This window comes from Clytia hemisphaerica, unplaced genomic scaffold (assembly GCF_902728285.1).
Source record: "Clytia hemisphaerica strain Z4C2 unplaced genomic scaffold, Clytia hemisphaerica genome assembly, whole genome shotgun sequence".
Lineage (NCBI taxonomy): Eukaryota > Metazoa > Cnidaria > Hydrozoa > Leptothecata > Clytiidae > Clytia > Clytia hemisphaerica.
In genome coordinates, this window is record NW_027104615.1 from 523580 (window position 1) to 545068 (window position 21489).

Sequence of the window (21489 nt, forward strand, 5' to 3'; positions counted from 1 at the left end):
CAAATACCTAGCTCGTGAGCGTCTTAAAAGAACAACATCAAAGATGGCGGCGAAAAAGGGGAAAAAATTTTTTTAAAGTTCTTTTATTTATCAAAGATTAGGTTTCAAAATTCAATTTAACTATTTATTGTCAACTGTTCTCCTTTGTATACAAATATTCTTACAATGTTCAGAATGTAAGTAAGAACATGTTTTTTTAATTCTATCAACTGTTGACTGTTACACAGTAGGGTGGTCAGTCAAAATTTCAAAACTCATTTGTCATTTGCAAAATGTCAAACCAAGTTTAATGAAAAGCCCTTATCCTCAGAAAAAAAAGGGGGGTCTCATCTTTAAACCTATAGTAGTTTTCCAGATATTTCATTTTGAAGCTCCATTTTTTGAAGATTTGTGTGCAAAAACCTCCTGCCATCTTGTAACCTCTTCACACAGTGTAGACCTAAAGCTCTAAAACAGCATCTAATAACATGAAAACCAGAATATGATTCTTCAATGGGAATCAAAACTATAAAGTGCACTTACAAACATCAATTTGTCAGATCTAACAAAATTAATAACCGCACTGTCATCATTGACAAAAAAACAAACGATTTTCTGTCAAGAGCCTTGACCCTTGTAAACATTCCAACAACTTCCATCGAAATGATCTATCACAGCTCAGTCTACCATTTTTAGCGCGGTCCAAGAGATTGAGCCGAGAACGCACGCAGAGCGCCCGAGCTCCCGCGCGGCGCGCACTGCGGGGATGAAAAACTTCAATCTGTCAATCATTTTCTCAAGCGAAGACTACGCGAAGCGATTCTAGCTTTACGATAGTGCCGCGGATCATCAATGGATAGTATTCAATTATCATTATCCCTTTATTTTCATTCCTAGAACTTTTGCAAAAAAAAGGAAAAATAGAAAAGTTGTATTTTTTACTGCTCTATTCACATACTGAATTTGAAAGATCTTCTATNGTGAGTAAGGGCGAGAGATTTAACAAAAACTGAAATCAGATGAGCTCAGGGTAATATTTGGATAAGATCGCTGCACTGCTGTCCCAATGTGTTATGCAAAACTTAGAGAAAGATTTGTTCCCAAAGGTAATGGTGTGAACCCGGGGAACAAAAAGTAGTTTCAAACATGCTCCTCTGGTACTTTGAGTGTTTTCGTCTTCAGCATCGAGCTGAATAAAGTTAAAAAACCAGAAGGTCAAAGTGTAATTTGTTATTTAGGAATCTGTGGACAAAAGATATATTAAGGCATTTGACAAGGTCAAAAATCTTGAGAATTTTGAGATCAGAAAAGAGTGGAGAAGAAGGGCATCGAGAGTTGTTAAAAGTAATAAGACGTAAGGCTTTCTTTTGAAGGATAAATATAGGCTTGGAGGTGGTATTGTCAGTAAGACCCCAGAGTTGGCAACCATACTGAAGATGAGAATGAAAAAGAGCATAATAAATGTTAACTAAGGTTTTTGTTGAAACATAGTGCCTGAGCTTAGATTATACTACATTTGCTCTGGCAAGTTTAGCTGATAAAGATTAGTGTGGGCTTTCCAGTTGAGGTGCATGTCAATCAAAACGCCAAGATATTTGATATTTAAACTTTGAAAAATTTTCTTACCTCCAATTTTAAGAAAAGGAACAAAAGGAAGAATTTTTCGACAGTGTCTGAAAATTAAAAATTCAGTTTTTCCAGCGTTAAGGGATATTTTATTGGCTTTGAGCCAAGTTTGGAGGGATCTTAGGGTCACGATTGACTCTGTTGCAAAGGGAAAGAAGATCATCATTAAAATGTAAAATATGGGTATCATCGGCGAAATGAAAAGTTTCACTTGAAAAGATTGCATTGTGAAGATCATTAATATAGATTAAAAATAAGAGAGGTCCTAGAACAGAGCCTTGTGGAACACATGAGGGATTATTTTAATAGAAGATTTATTGGATGAAATAGAAACAAACTGGGATCTGTTAGATAAATATGATCTGAACCAGTCATTAGCCTTTCCTCTAACCCCATAATGGTCCAGTTTTGAAATTAGAATAGAATGATCAACAGTGTCAAAAGCCTTTTGCAAATCAACAAAAACACCACACACAAAGTTACCATCATCAAGAGATTTCCGAATACGTTCAACAATAGTAAGTAGGTATGGATGGTTGAGTGAGATCTACGAAAACCAAACTGGCGCTCAAAAAATACTCGATGAGAATCTAAGAAAGTAATAAGACGAGAGTACATAAGTTTCTCAAGAATTTTCTCTATGTTGGAAAGAAGAGATATAGGGCGATAATTGGATATTTCAAGTGGAGAGCCTTTGTTTTTGAAAACGGGAATAACTTTCGAGAGTTTAAGCATTGAGGGAAAACAACCAGATTCAAATGAATACAAATGGGTACAAAGTCCAAACATGCGTTTCCCGTAATTTTTGTGTGAAGAGTTAGGTCTATACTGTCACAGCACTCCAGAGTCACTCCAGGCCAGTTTTCAGATCATGGCAGATTTCGTTGAGATCGGGGGCAGCATCTTTCCTTTTCCAAAGGGCAGGGGCAGAAATGCTTCTTACCATAGACCTTTTCGCCTTTCCATCCGCCATATTGAATTGTATGCAAAAATTATGGTGGCCAAATTGCCGTGGAGAAATTCCCTTAGAAAGTATGCAAAACATATGCAAAAAGAAAGTATGAATTAAAAACTTACATGCATAATTGGCATTATATTAAAGTGTAATCTTGTAGAAGAAAGATTAAATTTGCTTCTCTTGAAAACTAAAAACAATTATATTCACTCATCTCTTAGAACAAGCACTTCAAAAGACCATAACATTAGACAGAAACTCAAACTGAAAAATCACCCGCGAAGGTAAAAAACAATCCTTATTCGGCTGACGGCAAATTATTCTCATGGGAATAGAGCCGCCAAATGATCAAATCAAAACATTGAGAAAGTGTCACGTCATAATTACTGCTTTCAGTTTGCGTGTTTTGAAAGTTTGATGTGTGTACTCCGTCTTGGTGGAATTTCTTAATGGCATGAAAACAGAATATGCTATGTCTTTAAGAACAAATTCCTAAAAGGCTTTTGTTGTTCTGTAAATATTTCCTTTTGGATTAAGAAATTCCATCTTTTATTGTTCTAATGATTATAATATTCATTTATAAGATGCCTTGTTGTCTTTTTAATCTTTTTGTAAACTTGCATATGTTTTGCATACATTCCAACTAAATCCAACCACGGCATTTTCGTTCCTGTATTTTTGCATACAATTCAAGATGGCGGACGGAAAGGCGAAAAGGTCTATGGATAGAAAGTGCAATCTACAAACCACCGCCAACTAGGGGAGTTAGTCAAATTTTCAAACTTAATCAGAAGAAACAAAAGTAGGCTCATTTGATAGCCCTAAGGCTGATGGAAATTAATGATATGTTTACCGTAATGACAATTTTCAGAATTCGATGCGGCCAAGTTTTCATTATTCATTATTCATTATTTTCCCATAAACATTTATTTTTACCTGATTTTTCGTTTTCCTTATAGATACACAATCCTCGTGTTTTTATTGATTCTTTTGGTTCCCGTTTGTACGAGCTTAAAGAGATAAATCTTTTTCTTCCCCCTAGAGAATTTGTTGTTTGTAGTTCTGACAGGAGAAAACATTTTATTTTTTCATACTATATATATATCCACAATATGACAAAATTAAATTCACATGGTAAAGACTACTAGAGGGCCGTTCGGGTTGTTAACAATCTAAAAAAGCCACGGGCCGTTTGTTTTGATATCAACTTCGAAAATTTTTGTTCTCTGCTCAAGTGGGAGGAAAAATAATGACAACTTTTCGAGAAAATGGCAAATAATGACAACTTGATGCGGCAGGTTTTTGAACATGCGGGCGGCTTACGGTAAACATAACATTAAATTCCATCAGCCTAAGCATAAGAAAAAAAATTAGGGGTCACCTTTGAGAAATGAAAAAGTACTTCAAAAGATATAAGAAAAATAGATTGTGAAGAATTCACTGTTTTGGTCAAAATGCATCCAACCTCTTCCAAGCCAAATCGAAAGTGCTGTGCGCACCAAAATATTCCAAAATGGGGGGCAGAAGCAGACTACAAAGATGACGTCACACACACGCGGTCTGCTGGGGCAAGGTTAAAAACTTCTCAACCATCACGTTTTGAATAGCAATCGCTATTAAAGCAATTCATTTGAAAAAAAAACAAATGTTACCAACAGAAAGCCTAAGCTTTAAGGATTCTTTTGATGCCTGCTGATAATGTGAAAAGTTAAAGAAAAGTATAAAAAATCTTAAAAATCTTCTTTACTTTGACTTTTCTCTGTCACCTTCCAACTAAACCATGCATCAGCAGACTTGAAAAGAAAGCTTAAAACTTTCCGTGTTCAGTAAAAAAAAAATGAGAACGAACGGACCATCGCTTCAATAGCGACGGCCGTTTGTTTACATCTCAATCAAAAAAATTTTTGGTGCCTTGACATTTTCTTTCTCAAGATGGCGACACGTTATGGGGAAATGAATGTATTCCATAGAAAAAAAGATATCGAAGTGATTTTTTTTTATTCTCATCTCTGATAAATTCTCTACCATTTGGAAAAGAGTTCGGATGTAAAACTCAAAGTATTGGGTAAGTTATGGGTCAATAAAGTCACTCGAAGACTCTTTTTTCTTTCCTTTTTTTTTTCGCGCCAAAAATACTCGCGAGATGACCTCCCTACGCCAACGTCCGCCATCTTTTCTTCTGAACTTTTCCGAAAATGATTTTGACAAGATTACAGCGGCCGAAATTAAAAGTTTATGCACAATCGACCACCCTTTTTAACAAAACGCGGCCTTCTGTCCTGAAAAATAACGCCTTTGACACTATTGAACATCTCAATCGCGGTACCAAAACAAAGATAATAAATTTCGCATAAAATACCCCTAAAAATTTCGCGTCTGCAGCGCCCTTTTTGCGCCTTCGGCGCACAGCACTATCTCAGGGGCAGCATTTTAAAAATCAAAAATCATCTCGGGGCAGCTACGCCGCCTTCTGAAAACTGGACGGCACTGAAATCGAAAGTGTTTCACAAAAAAAATCCTTGCGAGAAGTTTGGGGCAAGTGGGTTTTTCCGTAGCGCAAGCTACAGACGGGGGTCACCATATCATAAACTTTCCCTTAGCGCTTTCCACCCGAATCTATTTGATTAAAGATTTTTTCAGATTTGGAAAGAAAAAACATTTATCTTGTTAAAATAATAACGTTGGTTGAAAAATATTGGGCCACTCCAGAATTTGTCTGTAACAGGAGGGCGGACGACACAGGATTTCTGAGGGTAAAAGTTTTCACTAAAATTCGAAATTTCCAAGGCGAGAGAAGAAAATGTATGAATTTCCAAGGCAATTGAGTGAAAAAAGGCAAAAAAAGAGTGGAATTTCCGATGCATTTTGCAAAAGTACATGAATTTTTATCGGAATTTCCGACCACCACTGGAAAAGAGAAATTATATCTGAGGCTAGAAAAAATTAAAAAATGCACGTCGTCCGACGGGGGGTAACAAAAATTTTCTGGAATGACCCATTGTAAATTTAAAGGAAATATTTGCAGTTTAAGTGCTTATTTTAACTTCCTGAAAAAAGTAAAACGCTCTAGTCAGCCAACGTGGTACGTTTCAAAAGCTAAACTATTACAGGGAAAATGCAAAAAAATTCAAGCCGATAGCTGTCTCCGATGGGCAGCGCTTTTGATTTTAGTAACCCCTGGTAAAAGAATTTCCTGTGCTGTGAACAAGAAGTTTGAAAAAGCGCAACCGTGAGTACTCATTTTTAAATTTTGAAAGAACGAAAAGACATATCTTGATAATTTCTTTTGCAAAAGAAAGCTGAATAAATTCTCTTGAAGTTGGAAAAAGAATTTGTGCTAGAAAACTTTTCCTTCCTGAATTTACCGTCAACTGCTCCAACTTGGGACGAGTGTACGCAACATGGGCGGGAACATGGGACTTGTTGATATCTGGCCTGTATTTTCACTTACTGTTAAATCTCTTTGACAACAAATTTGTTTTGATAACTCCACCAAATTTATCAATCATACTTTCTGTCATAACATGTCATGATAACTTTCACTGATAGAGCGCCCTTTTTAACTTTTGTTTTTATTCAAAATGACTGGACTAGAGAATTAGAGAATTGGCCTACAAAAAGGTTGAACCGTTAAGTCGGGTAACTTGCATCAGTGAGTGGAGGGAAAAGTGAAACTTGTATCATGGAGGGAAACTTGCATAGCCATCAAATGCCTGACCATTCAAAGCAACAAAATTTTAAAACAAATGAACTACACAGCTTCGTTTGCAGCTCTACTCTACCATTTTTGTTTTGATTTAACTGTGTTAGATAATGTATTTTAATGACCAGCCAGGTCATTCATTTGAATTCGATTACCGAACCTTATCAAACAGCAATCGAACTTTACCAGAAAATCTTCAGTTCGATTAAAGTTCCATTACTTATCGCAGTTCGATTAAGTTCAATCAGTGTTTTTGTAGCTCAAATGGTTCCAGTTATTGCTAGTGCAACAGCTCTAGCCTAAACGATCCTCAACAATCATTGGATTAGCAGAAAAGAGTTGTTCATGCGCGCCAAGAATGATTTGTGAACGAAAATTGTAAATCGAACAAAAATCGATGAAACTCTCTCCTTCACTTTCATCGTTGTTTCGTCAGCCATCTTTAACTTCGCTACGGCTTGCTCTGTTTAAATTTTAAAAATAATAGAGATAACTTTTTTTTGGAAAGTTGCTGGAATTATTTATCTCTGTAACCATAATCAACAGAATAGCGTTATTTCACAAAAAAAAGACCGACCATCGGCGAAATTTAAGGGCCGCGCAGACTTCTAAACAAAAGGAACACGTGACATAAACATCAGACTGTTTGTTTTGGTTAAAATTGTTCTATTAAAATAGCAAAGCAAACAAAGGAAAAGAAATATGGAAAGTAACATTTGTGACAGAATAAACGTCTCAAAAATCGATATTTATGGTGAAATTTCTTAGCGTCACAGACTCCTAACCCCCCACCCCTTCACGTCAATTTGACGTTAGTTGTGGGAAGAATCGATATGTGAGTGACCCCTAATTAAACTTTACCTGAGTTTCTCGGTGCAATGACTGTTTGATTTGGTTCGGTAATCGGACAACTATCGTTGGATTTAGTTCAATTGAGTTTGATTAGTTCGGTAATCGAACAGCTCAATTGACATTGCCTGGATATAGCAACGAGAAATTTTTAGATCCGATTTACATTACAAAAATATTGGATTTGAGACTCAAGTAAAAGTACATGTAATACATTTCTAATATCTGAGTCACTAAAAGAAGAATATGGCGGCTTGAATTTGAAAATCAGGGAAGTTTGGGGCAGATCTTTATTTATACAAGCTAATTATATATAGCACATTTTTTAATTAAACGTTTCAGGACGGTCCCGAATTGACCTGCGAAAAGGTTGAATTCGGGACTCAAGTAAAAGTATATATAGCAACGAGAAATTTCTAGTCTCAATTTTCCTTGCTTTTTCCAAATTTCTAGAAAGAAGGAATAATATGTTGGGACAATAAATCCACATGGTGTATTCCGCCTTTAAGATTGATATGCTTTTGAAAGAAGGCAAAAGACACTATATGGATTTATTGCCCCAACATAGTATTCCACTTTCTTTAAAAAAAACACTTTCGAATTTTTATAATGATTAATGAAGGCAGAAAACTATGGTGGGGTAAAGAATCTACATAGTGTATTCTGCGCTTTGGAATGTTTCTTAAGAAGGCAGAATACACTATATGGATTTCAATTCTTGAATTGTCATATTTCAGATGAGAATGTTTTTAATCATTTATGTATGTTCAAGTGGTCATTCTTCATATAAATTTTATTTTAAACATATTTCGACCTCCTTAGTGGAGGTCTTCATTACTAGGTTTACAAACGTTCAGTTAAGGTTATTGTTTTGACGTCAGATGACATCAATGCAATGACCTCAACCTGATATTCGAAAGCATTGGTTTCCAGAACCTATACATCACATACTGACCATCGTCTAGATTTAGACCATGTTCAATATGTGGCGCCGTTTCACGGAACTGGATCTCCAATGCTTCTCGCACCTTCCTATCAAATTTATTTTCCTCTCTTTTAATGAGAGACATCATCCCATTTCAGTCCCTCTTTACATATCCTCGCATGATTCATAATACCAGATAAATCCCACTTTTCGTCCTCAACGTTTTTCTTATGTTGATTCACTCTATATGGATTTATTGCCCCAACATTGTATTCCGCCTTCTTTAAAAAATATGCTTTCAAATGTTTCTAAAAAACGCAGAATACACTGTATGGATTTATTGCCCCCACCTAATATTCTGCCTTCTTTAGAAAAATACCCTTTTGAATGTTTTTAAAGAAGGCGGAATACAATATATGGATTTATTGTCCCAATATAGTATTTCTTTAAAAGATATGTTTTACAGTATTTCTAAAAAATATGTTGGGACAATAAATCCACATAAATAATGTTCCAATATAAAATAAAATTCCCAATTTAGCGCACGAAAAGGTTTGATTTGGGCTGAATTGATATGGGTAGTATTATATCTCCGTAGTTACTTATTACAAACACAGACAATCATTTCCAGAATTTTAACTCGGTATATAGTACTTTTCCGGGCGTGTTACAATGAGGTTGAAATTGGGTTCCGGCAAATTAGAATGGGCTTAAATGCATAATGGCGTCCTGGACGTTACTACCTTTTTTAAAGAAGAGAAGAAAATTGAATCCAAAGAAAATCCAAAAAACCTAAAGACATGAATGAGTTGTGGCTAAGTATAAAATGGACGAAAATCCTTTGTCTGAAAAGTCAAATCGCACTCCTGGGACTCAAGTTAAATTAGGCCATTTACATATTCTGATGATTAATTCTTTATCATTAATTTTTGTAATTAATAATAATCAATTAGTAATTGTGTGTACTATAATCAATTTTAAAAGAGGTTATGCACAAACGAGTCTCATGTTCGCAAAGTCCAAACCTTCTTATTAAACCAGACCCACTAGACCCGATCAATCTAACTATTTTGTCAAACCAATCATACTAATCGAACTCCATCAAATAATTAAAGCTCAATTTAAAAAATTAAACCAACTCTAAAATTTTTTTAAAAATTGTGAGTGTTCGATTAAGTTCGAATAATGGGTTGCGGTTCGATCAGTTTGATAACCAATTTTGTTTGACAAGTTTCTATCGCTCCGTCACCATATTTTAAATTATTTTCAAAGGCAAATTCTGAATGTAAATCTGGAAATTACTTCCAATTACGGATTACACACTTTCTGTATCCTTCTAATACCAAGGCAGTTTGTTTGGGCATAGTATTTCACGTCGCAGTCACGGGCGAAATCGCAATAGAGGGGCTACAGACTTTTTCAGCAAAATACTGAAAACTGTCACTTTCAAGACTTTGAGATTATTCCAGATAGACAAATATCCGGGTACAATAAGTCCAGGAACTATTGAAATGGCAATCGCCTGCCATGATAAAGTGAGGGGAGATATGAGGATTTTTAGTATCATCAAACTTATCAAACTTTTTACTGACCAAACTAATCGAACTCCTATTACATAAAAAATTCTGAGTATTCGATTAGGTTTGATTAATTTTTGGACCTACCGTAAAATCGTCTAATACCGACACCCTTCCTTCAAAGTCAACACCGGCTCTTTAAAATGATCCAAACAAACCTTGAATGAAATTTTTGGTAGACCTGGTTTCTCCGACCTTATTATTCATTGCAAGCACATGCTTTAGGTGCTAAAAGGCCGCGTTAAACTTCTAGGCGCCACCGTGGAAATCCGGTCCCTTTTTAACATATATTATAGTGAAATTTCAGCTCTCCTGCCTCCCTGTCCCACAATGAAGAGAATACACATTACATCTCTGTCTCATTACTTGCTTTTTCCTTTATTACACCCCCTTATCACAGACTCGGTAGGATTCTTTTAGCCAGTAGGGATAAAAATAATGGACTGTTAAGCACACTGGGGATAGATATTCCCATGGTTTTTATGGCAAGGGATTTCAATTATTTTGTTTTCAAGTCAAAATTTAAAAAAGAAAATTCAGTGGGGATGAGAAAATAGGTGTCAAAAGGGCTAGATTATCAGTGTAGTCCGCATTGGTGATCTTTTAGGCTGTAGCCTCTTTATGGAGGGTGAAACTAAGGTCTAGCTTCTTGTCAATGGATAGATTTTCTCAATACATAATCAAAGCAGATGATGAAGATAAAAGGGACCAAGGGACCAATATGTGTTGCCTTGAGTGAGTACTCATGCTGTGATGTCGAAGATAGATGTATCTCTGTCTGGAGATCTTACTAGAGATCGAGTGTCTTTGCATAACATCATAATGTAGTTGACTGTTTCATGTGGTAGTTAATTCATATGAAAGCAGCCATCCTTTCACCTGGTTGCAAAAATCAACAAGATGACTTTGAAATTCAGATTGTTTCCATACTTTGGCTGGCATTTCGTCAAGACCACATCATTTATGATTTTTAGTCTGTTGAAGTACTTTTGTCAATTCTTAACAATGGTAAAATTGTCTTTCTAGATATTGAGTTCTTCGTTAAGTTCTTCTATTGGCCTCAGATTTCATTAAAGAATTAAAAGAAGGCCCTCTATTCCTTTAATTGTAATGTAAGTCCATCAAGTAGTTTGTGCAGGACACTTTCTATTAAAAATGTGCATTCACAAATAAGTTTTGTAGCAAATAAGTTAGGTTCTTTTTGACCTCTTGAAGTAATCTTCACAATTTCAGTTTGAGTTTTTATGCCAGAAATATTTAGTAGAACTAATCTCAAACTCTTGGAAGTGTTTTCCTTTTCATCTCGGAAATAGCTTTGTCTTCTGATGGTATAATATAGAGAACTCTTGCACTTGGACAGTGATTGATTTGAAAATTTTGGGTCTGAAACTAAATTTCTGTTCCTGGGTGTAAAAGGGTCCTAAAAGGCCACCACTAAATGAAAAAAATTTCAAACAGTGTATTTCATGGTGCCCAAAATCCAAAGCAGAAGCATGGAAAATATCTCATGGATTCAATCCAACTATAATTTACGAATTTTACCAAATATTACTGCCTTTAAACAGGGGGGGGGCACGCAGTTACTACAAGACAGTATGACACTTACTACCGTGGTGGTACTGTATTCAGAAGTTATGAAAACAGTTACTACACAGTGTAGTAACTGCTGTTTGGGGGTGGTGCCAAACACTAAAACTAGCACTTTTGGTGTAGTAAGTTCTTATATTTTAATTCTTTTTAAAGAACTTTCAAAATTTTTTACAAAAAATGAATTTTTTTGTGAAAAAATTCTTTGTTAAAAAAAATATTTTTGTTATAAATGGACGAAAAAAAATTTGAAATTTTTCTCAGACCCAACTTTGAAATTATGCTTTCACTAATTATCATTAAAATGTTCTCAACAGCTGTTAACCAAGTAAATTAAAAGAAAATCTAGCACAAAAATGGCTTTAGGTTGAAAAATAATCGCAATTTAGGGTAATTTCGAGCAAGTTTTTGATGATATCACTCAAAAACAGGGGTGGTACCTGGAAATCTTTTCTGAAAACAGTTACTACCAAGGTGTAGTAACTGCAAAGGGTGGTGGTCCTGAAAAAAAGTGTTGAAAAAGCACTTACTACACATCATGTCTTGTAGTAACTGCGTGCCCCCCCTGCTTTAAACAGCTTCCAATTAAACTAATCAATTTATTTTCCCAGTCACCCAAAACCACAAAAATTAGTTTAAAAAGCTGCATTATTGTAATGTAAAGAATACCATTCTACCTCCTTAAATTTAGTTCTACTGTAAATCTCTTGGAGATAACTATGATCGTGTTCAAAAAAGAATGACATAATTCAACTTTTTTAGTGATGATTTTAAAAAGCCTATAAAATGTGATGTTTTGTGGCTACAGTTAAAAAATTCAGAAAGTGAAAATTTGATCATCAAGCTATAGTCTCATACGATTCAGGTCTTTGGAATTCTTTTGTGAATGGGTGTGGCTACCATTTAAAATAAGGACCTTTTTTCAAAAAAGTGTGAATATTAGCCGCATGATTTCACAAATTAGTAAGTAAATACTTCAAATATGTTCTATTTTTTACTAATTTTTCAAGAACACCAGATTCATTATTTTCATCACTAGTATTTATTTGCTATATTGTTTTTTTAATTAATCAAAAAAATATCAATACAGCGAGTTTGAGCCACAATTTTTCACATTTATCACTTGAAATTCTTTCACATAAGTATATCTTAGAAAAATTCAATCTGTGATCTTCAACTTTGAACCAGTTCCAAATGTGGATATTCAATATGTGCTTAATTGAGGCTATTTCAAAAAATGATAGAAAAAGGGTAATATTAGCCTCAAAACTACACATTTTGATAAAAAAGAAATTCCAGTGAATTCCTAGAGTCCTAATCCACAATCCTGTATTTTCCCCTCTCTCATGAAACATTTGCTAAGAAGTTACAAGACATTATCCAAAATCAACAAAAATTGCATTTTTCCAATGTGTCATTCTTTTTTGAACAGAATCCTATTTACGAGTTATTCATGCAGATTCTGCAAAAAAACTCTGTGATTTCCTTCAAATTAGATTTTATGTGGTTATTTTAAGTAAATCTACTCCTTTTGGACTGTAGAATACCAGGGAATCTTCTGTGTGTAATTCCTGTGTCATTGTTGCACAATTAACTTAACATGAAAGAAAGATCTTTCCCTGAGATTATGTAAAAATAGTATGTAAAATTGATATCGTTACTACCATGATCATTTTATCATCCACATATTATAATAACAATCAACAACTTGATAAAGATCTGTAAAGATCGAAATATTGTTTAAAGAAATTGTGTTTTACGTTTTGATCGAGTTAATCTTGGCTTTTTAAGTTTGATTTAATATAATAACAAATGTCTATAGTCTTATTTAATGATTTCTTTTTCAGGGTTATGGTACGACAGTTCAGCCTGGTCCAGCTAAGAAAGGTGACTTGATAATGACGAAATGTAAACCAGCATGGACTGTGATTGAGCTCTATGACCTACCAGACCTACCTGCATCAATAACAAAACCTTTTCTAAAGGGAAAATGCTGTGTTGGCAAGAGGTAAGGTCTTATTTTGTTGTAATAAATTATAAACTGATTGGCAAACTGAAAACAAAAATTAAACACATTCAAAGTATTTCCCAAATCAAGGCAAAATGAATCTACTTATATACTTCATTCACATTTCTAGATATTGGAATCATTACATTTTTAATTTGCTTCTTTGATTCTTATAACATACAACCCCTTTCTACGAATTAATAAGTCTGGAGCTCGGACTCTCTTCAAAGAGAGGGTAATTAAAAAAACTGAGAAACTTTTTAATGATTAGAAAAATGATCATCAATACAATAAAAAGAGAGGATTATGTCTCTCAACTGCACGATATAAACGAATGAATTAATGACTGAAACTAGTGAGAGAGAGAAATGTGTATATGATATGCTATTATATGATTTGCTAAGATTATATAAAAACGTGGTTTTACTGCAATATTCTGTCTGATATTCAATATTGGAGTTTGAAGCACTTTTAACTACTTTTGAATTTTATATTATGTATATCCTTGAATGAAATACTGTAATTTTTTTGTGTAGAGAAATTTAATCGTCATGTGTTTAACCCATATATTCTTGTTGGCGATATACTTTTTCTACTAAATTCAACATTGAAAACCAATTAGAATTTGTTAGACACACCTCCTTTTTTCGGTGACTAAACGTAAGGGAGGGATTGATTGATCTATCTTTTTATATCTACTCGTGTCATAACCCTAGGTTAAGTATTTTGTCAGTAGCTTGCTAAAACTCCTGCTGGTTTGCTAATTGAAAAAGCTAACAGAACTTTTCTTTTAAGTTTTGATGAACATTTCCAATACTTCTTTATACTTTGGTTTAACTTTTCTATTTTCCTTGTTTTAGAACTAACAAACTTACTCACAAGATCAACACTCACACACATACACACATTTAATACTGTACAAAAAGATTGGACTCTAATTAGACTGAACTCAAATTATTAGTTTGTTTTTTGAGAGGATTGCAAGGCTAGAAATAATGCAAGTCAGAGCATCGTTAGAAAGATATTTGTTAGATCTTTTACAAGAAAAGTTTTAAACACTGGATATTATATCGAAATCACTTATTGGTTTTTGTTGATTCATTATAGCAAAATCATAAAATCTACCAAATTGGGATTCAAAACCTTTAGATTTTTCCTCTCAAATAATTTAAGTATTTTGGTGTCATAGTTAGGGTTTTCAGTTGATAGCAATTACTAAAATTCGAGCCAGCATATTGTAGACTCTTAATTCTTAAATTTAGTATATTCTCAGAAATGTGTATAGTTATAAACAAACATAGTTTGACCTTAGCAAGAGGGGCTTGTACTAAAAAAGAATTCTGTAACATAAAACCACACACACAAAGGGTTTAACAGATTGGTGACAAAATATAAAATCTATTTATTATTGTTGAACACTTTTACATATCTAAAACCCTAATCCATTTTCCACCATTTCGTATGTTTTTGATCGATTTTCTCTGATGATATAAAGTTCATTCATGAAATTTTTGTGTTCGTAACTATAATATGAAATAGCTTTACAGACTCTTATAGATTTCAGAGAGTTCTATATGGAGGCTTTTATTGTTGCAAACGTTATTTAAAGCTAAACATACTATTTGACCAAATTTGAACTCATTCAAGTGGAAAAATTTGATATACCAAATAGAATGAAGCATCTATAAACAGAAAGTTAGAACAGCCATGAGCAAAATAAAAGGATTACATTTTTAAAAGGCAACAACAAGTTTTAGTAGTTAAAAGACATTTCAAAAACCTAGTTATTGTATCAAGGCATAGTCTCACTTGGCAAGCACAATCAGGAATCAGCATATATTTTCTGTAATATTGTTGTCCAAAAAAAGATATTGTGAGAGCTCGTATGCAAGTTTTGTTGTTATAACGTGACTCGAAGTAAAGGAGTTTAATCATTTATAACGAATAGAAACAAAGGAAACAAAGAGAACCACTCTTGATTCTTGGTTTAGGCTTGCTTTACCTACATAGGTTACCACAAAGCTGCGAAATCTGCCATTATCTTTAGAACAGGGAGCATTGTGGTCCACTGACGGAACTTAGTTTTATTGAAACAGTACAACTATTGCTGCTATTATGATATTATAGTTTCGTTCAAGTTGTTCAAGTTTGTAACACTTCTTCCATTCTCGTTTTGATATTGGTAGCTTAGAAGAAATATCACTTTAGAAGTTTAGTGTTATCTTATATAAAAGTGAAATTTGAGCCTCTATTTTAATTGGAGTGTTGCTGTGAAATTGAGATTATTGAATTTTTGGATATATAAATGAAGAAAATGTTTTCAATATATTTTCATAAGTTTTCGTCTGAAGTATTTTCATAAAAAGTCTAGATTATAAGATATGCAATTGCAGTTGAGATGATCAGACGTCGAACCGTATTTTTTAATGCTTTACATCTTTTCTTGTTGTTTTGATTACTAACTAGTACCTGGTACCAGGTGCATTATAATCTGATATTTTATAAATAACATCTCTACATTTGGAAGCAAAATATTGGTTCCTTTTTTGTTGTTTCAAATACCAAACTCTTTAACACCGATTCTTACTTTCTTACAGTGAAATATCATGAAACATTAAAACAACATCAAACGCCACCCAAACCACTCTACGATGGAGATCATCACTCACATTGATCAAGTTCTCCCCCTCATTGGTGAAATTGGATTATTCCAAATCTTGTACATTTGTATATTATGTCTTATCACGATTCCAGCGACTTTCCAAACACTCATTATCTACTTCGTGGCTGATAATCCAGGCTGGCACTGTGTGGCCAACAGCACAACGTGCACGTTAAAAGAGCCAGTCATCACGTCCACAATGACGGACCTGTACAAAACGAGGTGTAGTTTTTTGAGATCAGAGTGGGAGTACGTGGAAGAAGACCTTTATTCTGTTGTAACTGAGGTAAGAATACAAGCTGTTAACCGGATAAAGCTAAGAACAATCTGAGCCTCGGGTTTCAGAGTTTTATAAGAGAAGAGTACAGTTTTTATACGCCTTTATATCAAGAAATTTTGTAAGTTTTTGGTTGGTTAGTCTATCTCAACATAGCCTTGAAACTTTTATGTTAATTTGGGCAAATACTTTATGGGCAGTAAGACAAGACTTATGTAAAGATTACGCAGTACTATTTTATACAAATTATTATATAACTTAACCCAATATGTTCACTTTGCAAGAAAGACCATTGTATCCCTTTCTTTTTTTCAGTTTGATTTATCATGCAAACGTGAGCATTTGATTTATGTTTCCAAGTCCATGTTCTTCGCTGGAATGGCCGTTGGTGCTGTTGCTATGGGGTTCCTTGGTGATAAGTGAGTTTGCATTATGGTGTTTTTAGAGGAATAGACGATAAGGACACGCCTATGAATTCAATTATTTTACTCTCCAACTAATGGACTTTTAACATTCGTGATTTGATTGCGTTCGATTGAAATCATAGTGTCCTCCAGGGTTTGTTCCCCCCATCAAATTCTTGATTTTTTTAAATCTCCCCCCTCTTTTTTTCCCCCTATGACTTTTCAGTTTTTTAGTTTCCCCCCTCTTTTTTGCTTTCCCCCAGAAAATTCTGAAAATATCAGTTCCCCCCATATACCCGTATAAATTTCTCAAATTTCAACCTAACACAAACGTAAAATTTTGCTTCAAAAGGAATACTAGACAAAATAGAACGAAAAATTGGTTAATCTTTCAATCATGATCTAATCACATGATATCATGTGGACTGACCTTTGTTGCTGAGATAAAATTGAAGTGATTTCACACTTCCCCCCACCAAATTTGCCAACTTTCGATGTTTTCCCCCCTCTTTTTTTCCCCCCCTTTACTTTTCAAATTTTTATTTTTTCCCCTCACCCTTTCAAAATTGGAACATTGGTTCCCCCCCCCCCCTTAAGGGGGGAGGACACTATGGAAATTCCCTGGCTTTAACAATAAAATCCAAAAACGCTTGAAATAGTGTCTTTCAATTCAAAACCTTTGAGGGGTTTACACAGATATAAGCTTCATAAAATAAACCCTGTAGAAAGTCAAAATCTTCGACCCGATTTTTCTGAAATTTGGTATCCTAATGAGACCGGTACTATATCCACCGCGTACCACTTAAAAACTCCCATTAAAAAATGGCAAATATAATTGAGTTTCAGATTTCAAATACAACTCATTGGATAGTGAACGTATATTAGTTCTCTTTGCTTGTTTCAGGAGTGCAATATGTTTTTACTTCAAAAATATTATTAGCGTTCAAATATAACTTTTGTTTTCAAGGTATGGTCGAAGTAAAGTAATGAAGCCTGCTACGATCATCTCCCTCCTCATTGCTTTCCTAAGTGCGTTTTCACCAAACTTCTGGGTCTTCGCTATCGGCCGCTTCCTACTCGGCCTCTTAGCGCCAGGTACCGTGGTCATGTTTTTCGTTGTAACATCAGAGATGACAGGACCGCGTTATCGGCCCCTTGCTGGTATCATTCTATGGTTTTTCTTCACGATTGGGTTGGTGATTCTCGGTCTTGTGGCGATGAGTGTTCCAACGTGGAAAATGTTGATGGTTTATTCGACAGCTCCTTATTTTGTTTTGCTCATTTTCATCTTGTAAGTTGCCTTCTTGTTTGTAAGTTTAGATTGCCTAACAATTCTACTAGTGGGGCTTTTAGAAGTATTTTGATTGTTTTTACCTATATTATTTACCTGTCTTCTTTCTGACTTAGCTCTCTTTGAACTGAACGGATTTTAAGGAGGATCGAATCGAAAGCCACTGCTTTGCGGCACCGTTGCCTTAGGCCACTCTTTCTTTACATAAAGCCCAAGAAATTAATACTCCGGATAGTGACAAGATATTGAAATTCTTTCCTTTCTTTCAGTTTTCTTCCCGAGTCTTTGCGCTGGTTATACGTCAACAACCAGGTGCAAGAAGCCACCAAACTCATCAATAAGATTGCTCGCATTAATGGCAAACCTAAACCAAAGATTTATCTGACACCGCCCAAACCTCTACACGACAAAGTCAGCCCTCTCTTGTTGTTCAGTTCAGCAGAAATGTGTTTGAAATCACTAAATATCGGGTTTGCTTGGTGAGTTTGTATTATAATTCCGAAAAGTAAACAGGAGAATTCACGTTTGTATTGTAATTTCAAAAACAAAAAAGGGGAATGCTGATTCATATCATCCACAAATATCTCTTTTAATGAATTTCATAAAGCCGACACTTATCGTGTTACTTTGAATAAACGCCCCCTTCTTTTAAACACCCCCTCGAACAAACGGCCCTCCTAAAATCCAAAAATCCAAAAAAATTAATAAGCGTCCGGGGCGTTTATTTGAAATAATAAGGTACATCACCCGGTAAACTCGAGTGTAGAGAGTTAATCTTCGTGACTGAAAAGTTGTATTATTATTTTTTTTTTAAGTATGGTTAAAAGTGGAAAAATTGAATTGTTTCTTCTTTCAATTTTGAAGGTTGGTCAATGGTCTTGTTTACTATGGAGTATCATTATCAGCTAAAGATTTTACTGGAAATTTCCATCGCGATTTCATTTTGTCGAGTCTTGTAGAATTTCCTGCTGCTGTCATCGCTGTTTTGGCTTCAATGTAGTAAGAAATCTTTTTCTTGATAGAAACTTGTTTTGATGACATCGGTGGATGCGCTTCTAGCTGTGGGAGAGACTTTTGCAGTTCTTAGAGAATTGAATTTACACGACAAAAACTTGATTTTTAGGAAAATTATATTTTTTGTGAGATTAAACTTTTGCGAATTAGGTTTTCAGAATATTTCGCGGAAATTGCTTTTGCGAAAGTTTCTTCCCCTAATGTACCTAAGCTAAGTTATTTAAAGGAATGAACAGGATTTTCTTAATCTTTAAGTCACGTGATCGAGAGTCAACTGTTGTATGTATTCACGTTTGACCATTTATAACTTTGTGAATTTTACCATGGTTTTTAGTCTTGGTCGTAAGAGAACGACACAGATCCCCATGATATTGGGTGGATTGTGTTGTGCTTTGGTGGTCGCTATTGATGAAAAGACTGAAGACAAACGTAAGTCACAATCTTCTAATATCTACAGCCGGACAGAGCTGTGGACAAAGATTACAGTTTGGAATCGAACTAGAATCAGGATATGCCTTGGAAATTTTAGTCACTATTTTATCCTACCAAATCAATTTGTTTTAGATGATCGAACAGATACGTAGAACGCCTGATAAGTAAATTACAATATTACAATTCTTTTTTCTCAGATTTGATCAATGTGCGATTAACGTTAGGCCTGTTTGGTAAATTTTTCATCACACTTGCTTATGACGTCATTTATACATGGACTGTTGAGCTTTACCCTACGCAAATCAGGTGAGAAATAAACTTAACAGAAGAAAAGATTGCATTAGAGGTGTTGAGGAGTTCAACTGTTTGAATCTAGAGGACAACAAAGACCCCCGCTCGTTCAAAGTCATCCTCAATTTAATACTCTTTTGTACCAAATAGGGCATACAAACCATTTCTAGGATATCCAATCAAGCTTTCTGAAAGTTAACCAGGATTTGTCTGTCTGACTCAAGTTTCTTCGAATCTGATAGCGTTAAGACAGGTTCTACCTAAACGTCCCCTTTTCAATTATTTGAGAACTTCTAAAAGACATTAAACGTTAAATTATTCCTTTATCGATGTTTCTAAACCAATCAAAATACGAAGGCAGAAATACGCGCTCCCTTTGCCCTAGGCTGATTGCATCCACTAACGGATTTGTGCTCTTTAATATTCTATACTACCTGCGGTTTTGTAGAGGTCTGCGATTCAGACTACCTTTGCCCTGGCGATAAGGGCATTTTGCTGAATCAATCAATCAATCAATCAATCAATCAATCAATCGTCAGTCAAATTTTAATAAAATTATAATAATGGTAACTCCAATTACCATCAATTGATATCTTAAAAAAATGAAAACTTTTTACATATACAGGACTGAAGCTATGGGTTTTGTTCAGATTACAAGCCGGCTGGGCGCCATGTTGTCACCTTGGGTGGTTGATGGTTTAGGAACAGTCAAAGTATGGGCGCCATTTGTACTGATGGGCGTTCTTTCAGTTCTTGTGGGCGTCTTCTTACATTTCCTCCCTGAAACGAAAGATAAAAAGACAGCGGAATTTCTTGAGAATGATGTAAAACAAGAACAAGGGAAGTTCGGACTCCCTTCTTCTTCTTCGAAAAGGAAAAAGAGACCTGATGCACAGAAATTATCCTTGGTCAGAGAAGAAGACGAAGAAGATATCGAAGCTTGAAAAGTTTGCTAAAGTAGGAAGCTAATAGCTTCATAGTTCAATGTTTGCTAGAAATCCATCGGTTGAAAAGATGAGACAATATTTCAATCTTTGTCGGTTCTATTTAAGAGAATAAGATTGATATACGTTATCCAAAATCGATCTTCAGGGACAGTGATAGTTTCCTCGCTACTGCGTTAGCAATAACAGTAAAATACTAAAAGTTAAAGTAGCCTGTCATCTAGTACTCACCTTTTCGTTATGTCATACATTCATATCGATTTTCAACACCAACTGACTTGTTAACAAAAGTCAAAAACTGAGCCAAAAATTGTTTATGATTTGCTATTCGAACAATACCGGGTCTTGTGTTCTTATAAAAATGCACATTTTTCTTAAATGCTTTGTATATTATTTTTCTAATCAATCTAGGTGTGTCAGATGATGTTGAAGAGACTTATTTTTCACGTGTTGTTAGTTTTATATTTGAATCTGAGAGATTTTAAAAGGGGCATATTTAAAGTTTGTCCAAAAATCATTTCAGATGATTTCTTAGGTACTGTTTATACAATTAGGATGATGATAAAATATTATTTTATATTTAAATATTTCAACATTTTGACATTTTTAGCTGAAAAAAACTTTTATTATTTTAATATGTCTACACGATTTTATATCTATTTTTCTTTTTTTTTGTAGCAGGAAAATTTAGAGTTGTATATTTTTGTTCGATTTGATTATAATTGCTTATACATAGTTTTTTTTGAGCTTCTGAGAGTGCTTTGGCTTTTATCTTTTACTTTTTCTGGGAACGATTGCTTCACATGATTTCCAGGCATAGTACTTGTAATCAAATTTCTCCAGCTATTGAGAGCTGAAAGCTTTCCTTGACGGCATCGACCCCACCCTCGTTCTTATTCTTAGCATAGTGAGATTACTTTAGTGTATTTTCCTTATCGAAGCCTTATGTTCTCATATACTTTGTT

The 21489-nt window shown here is 34.5% G+C and overlaps 1 protein-coding gene across 1 annotated transcript; it reads left to right on the forward strand.

Annotated features, from left to right (window-relative positions):
* Window positions 1-9: 9 nt before the first annotated feature.
* LOC136824622 (solute carrier family 22 member 15-like) lies at window positions 10-21280 on the forward strand. The gene is made up of 10 exons (XM_067080612.1): window positions 10-176; window positions 13049-13209; window positions 15807-16157; window positions 16464-16567; window positions 17520-17843; window positions 18113-18322; window positions 18708-18842; window positions 19192-19286; window positions 19487-19595; window positions 20206-21280. The coding sequence occupies exons 3-10, from the start codon at window positions 15861-15863 to the stop codon at window positions 20522-20524; spliced, it is 1593 nt and encodes a 530-aa protein (XP_066936713.1). The 5' UTR covers window positions 10-176; window positions 13049-13209; window positions 15807-15860; the 3' UTR covers window positions 20525-21280.
* The last annotated feature ends 209 nt before the right edge of the window (window positions 21281-21489 follow it).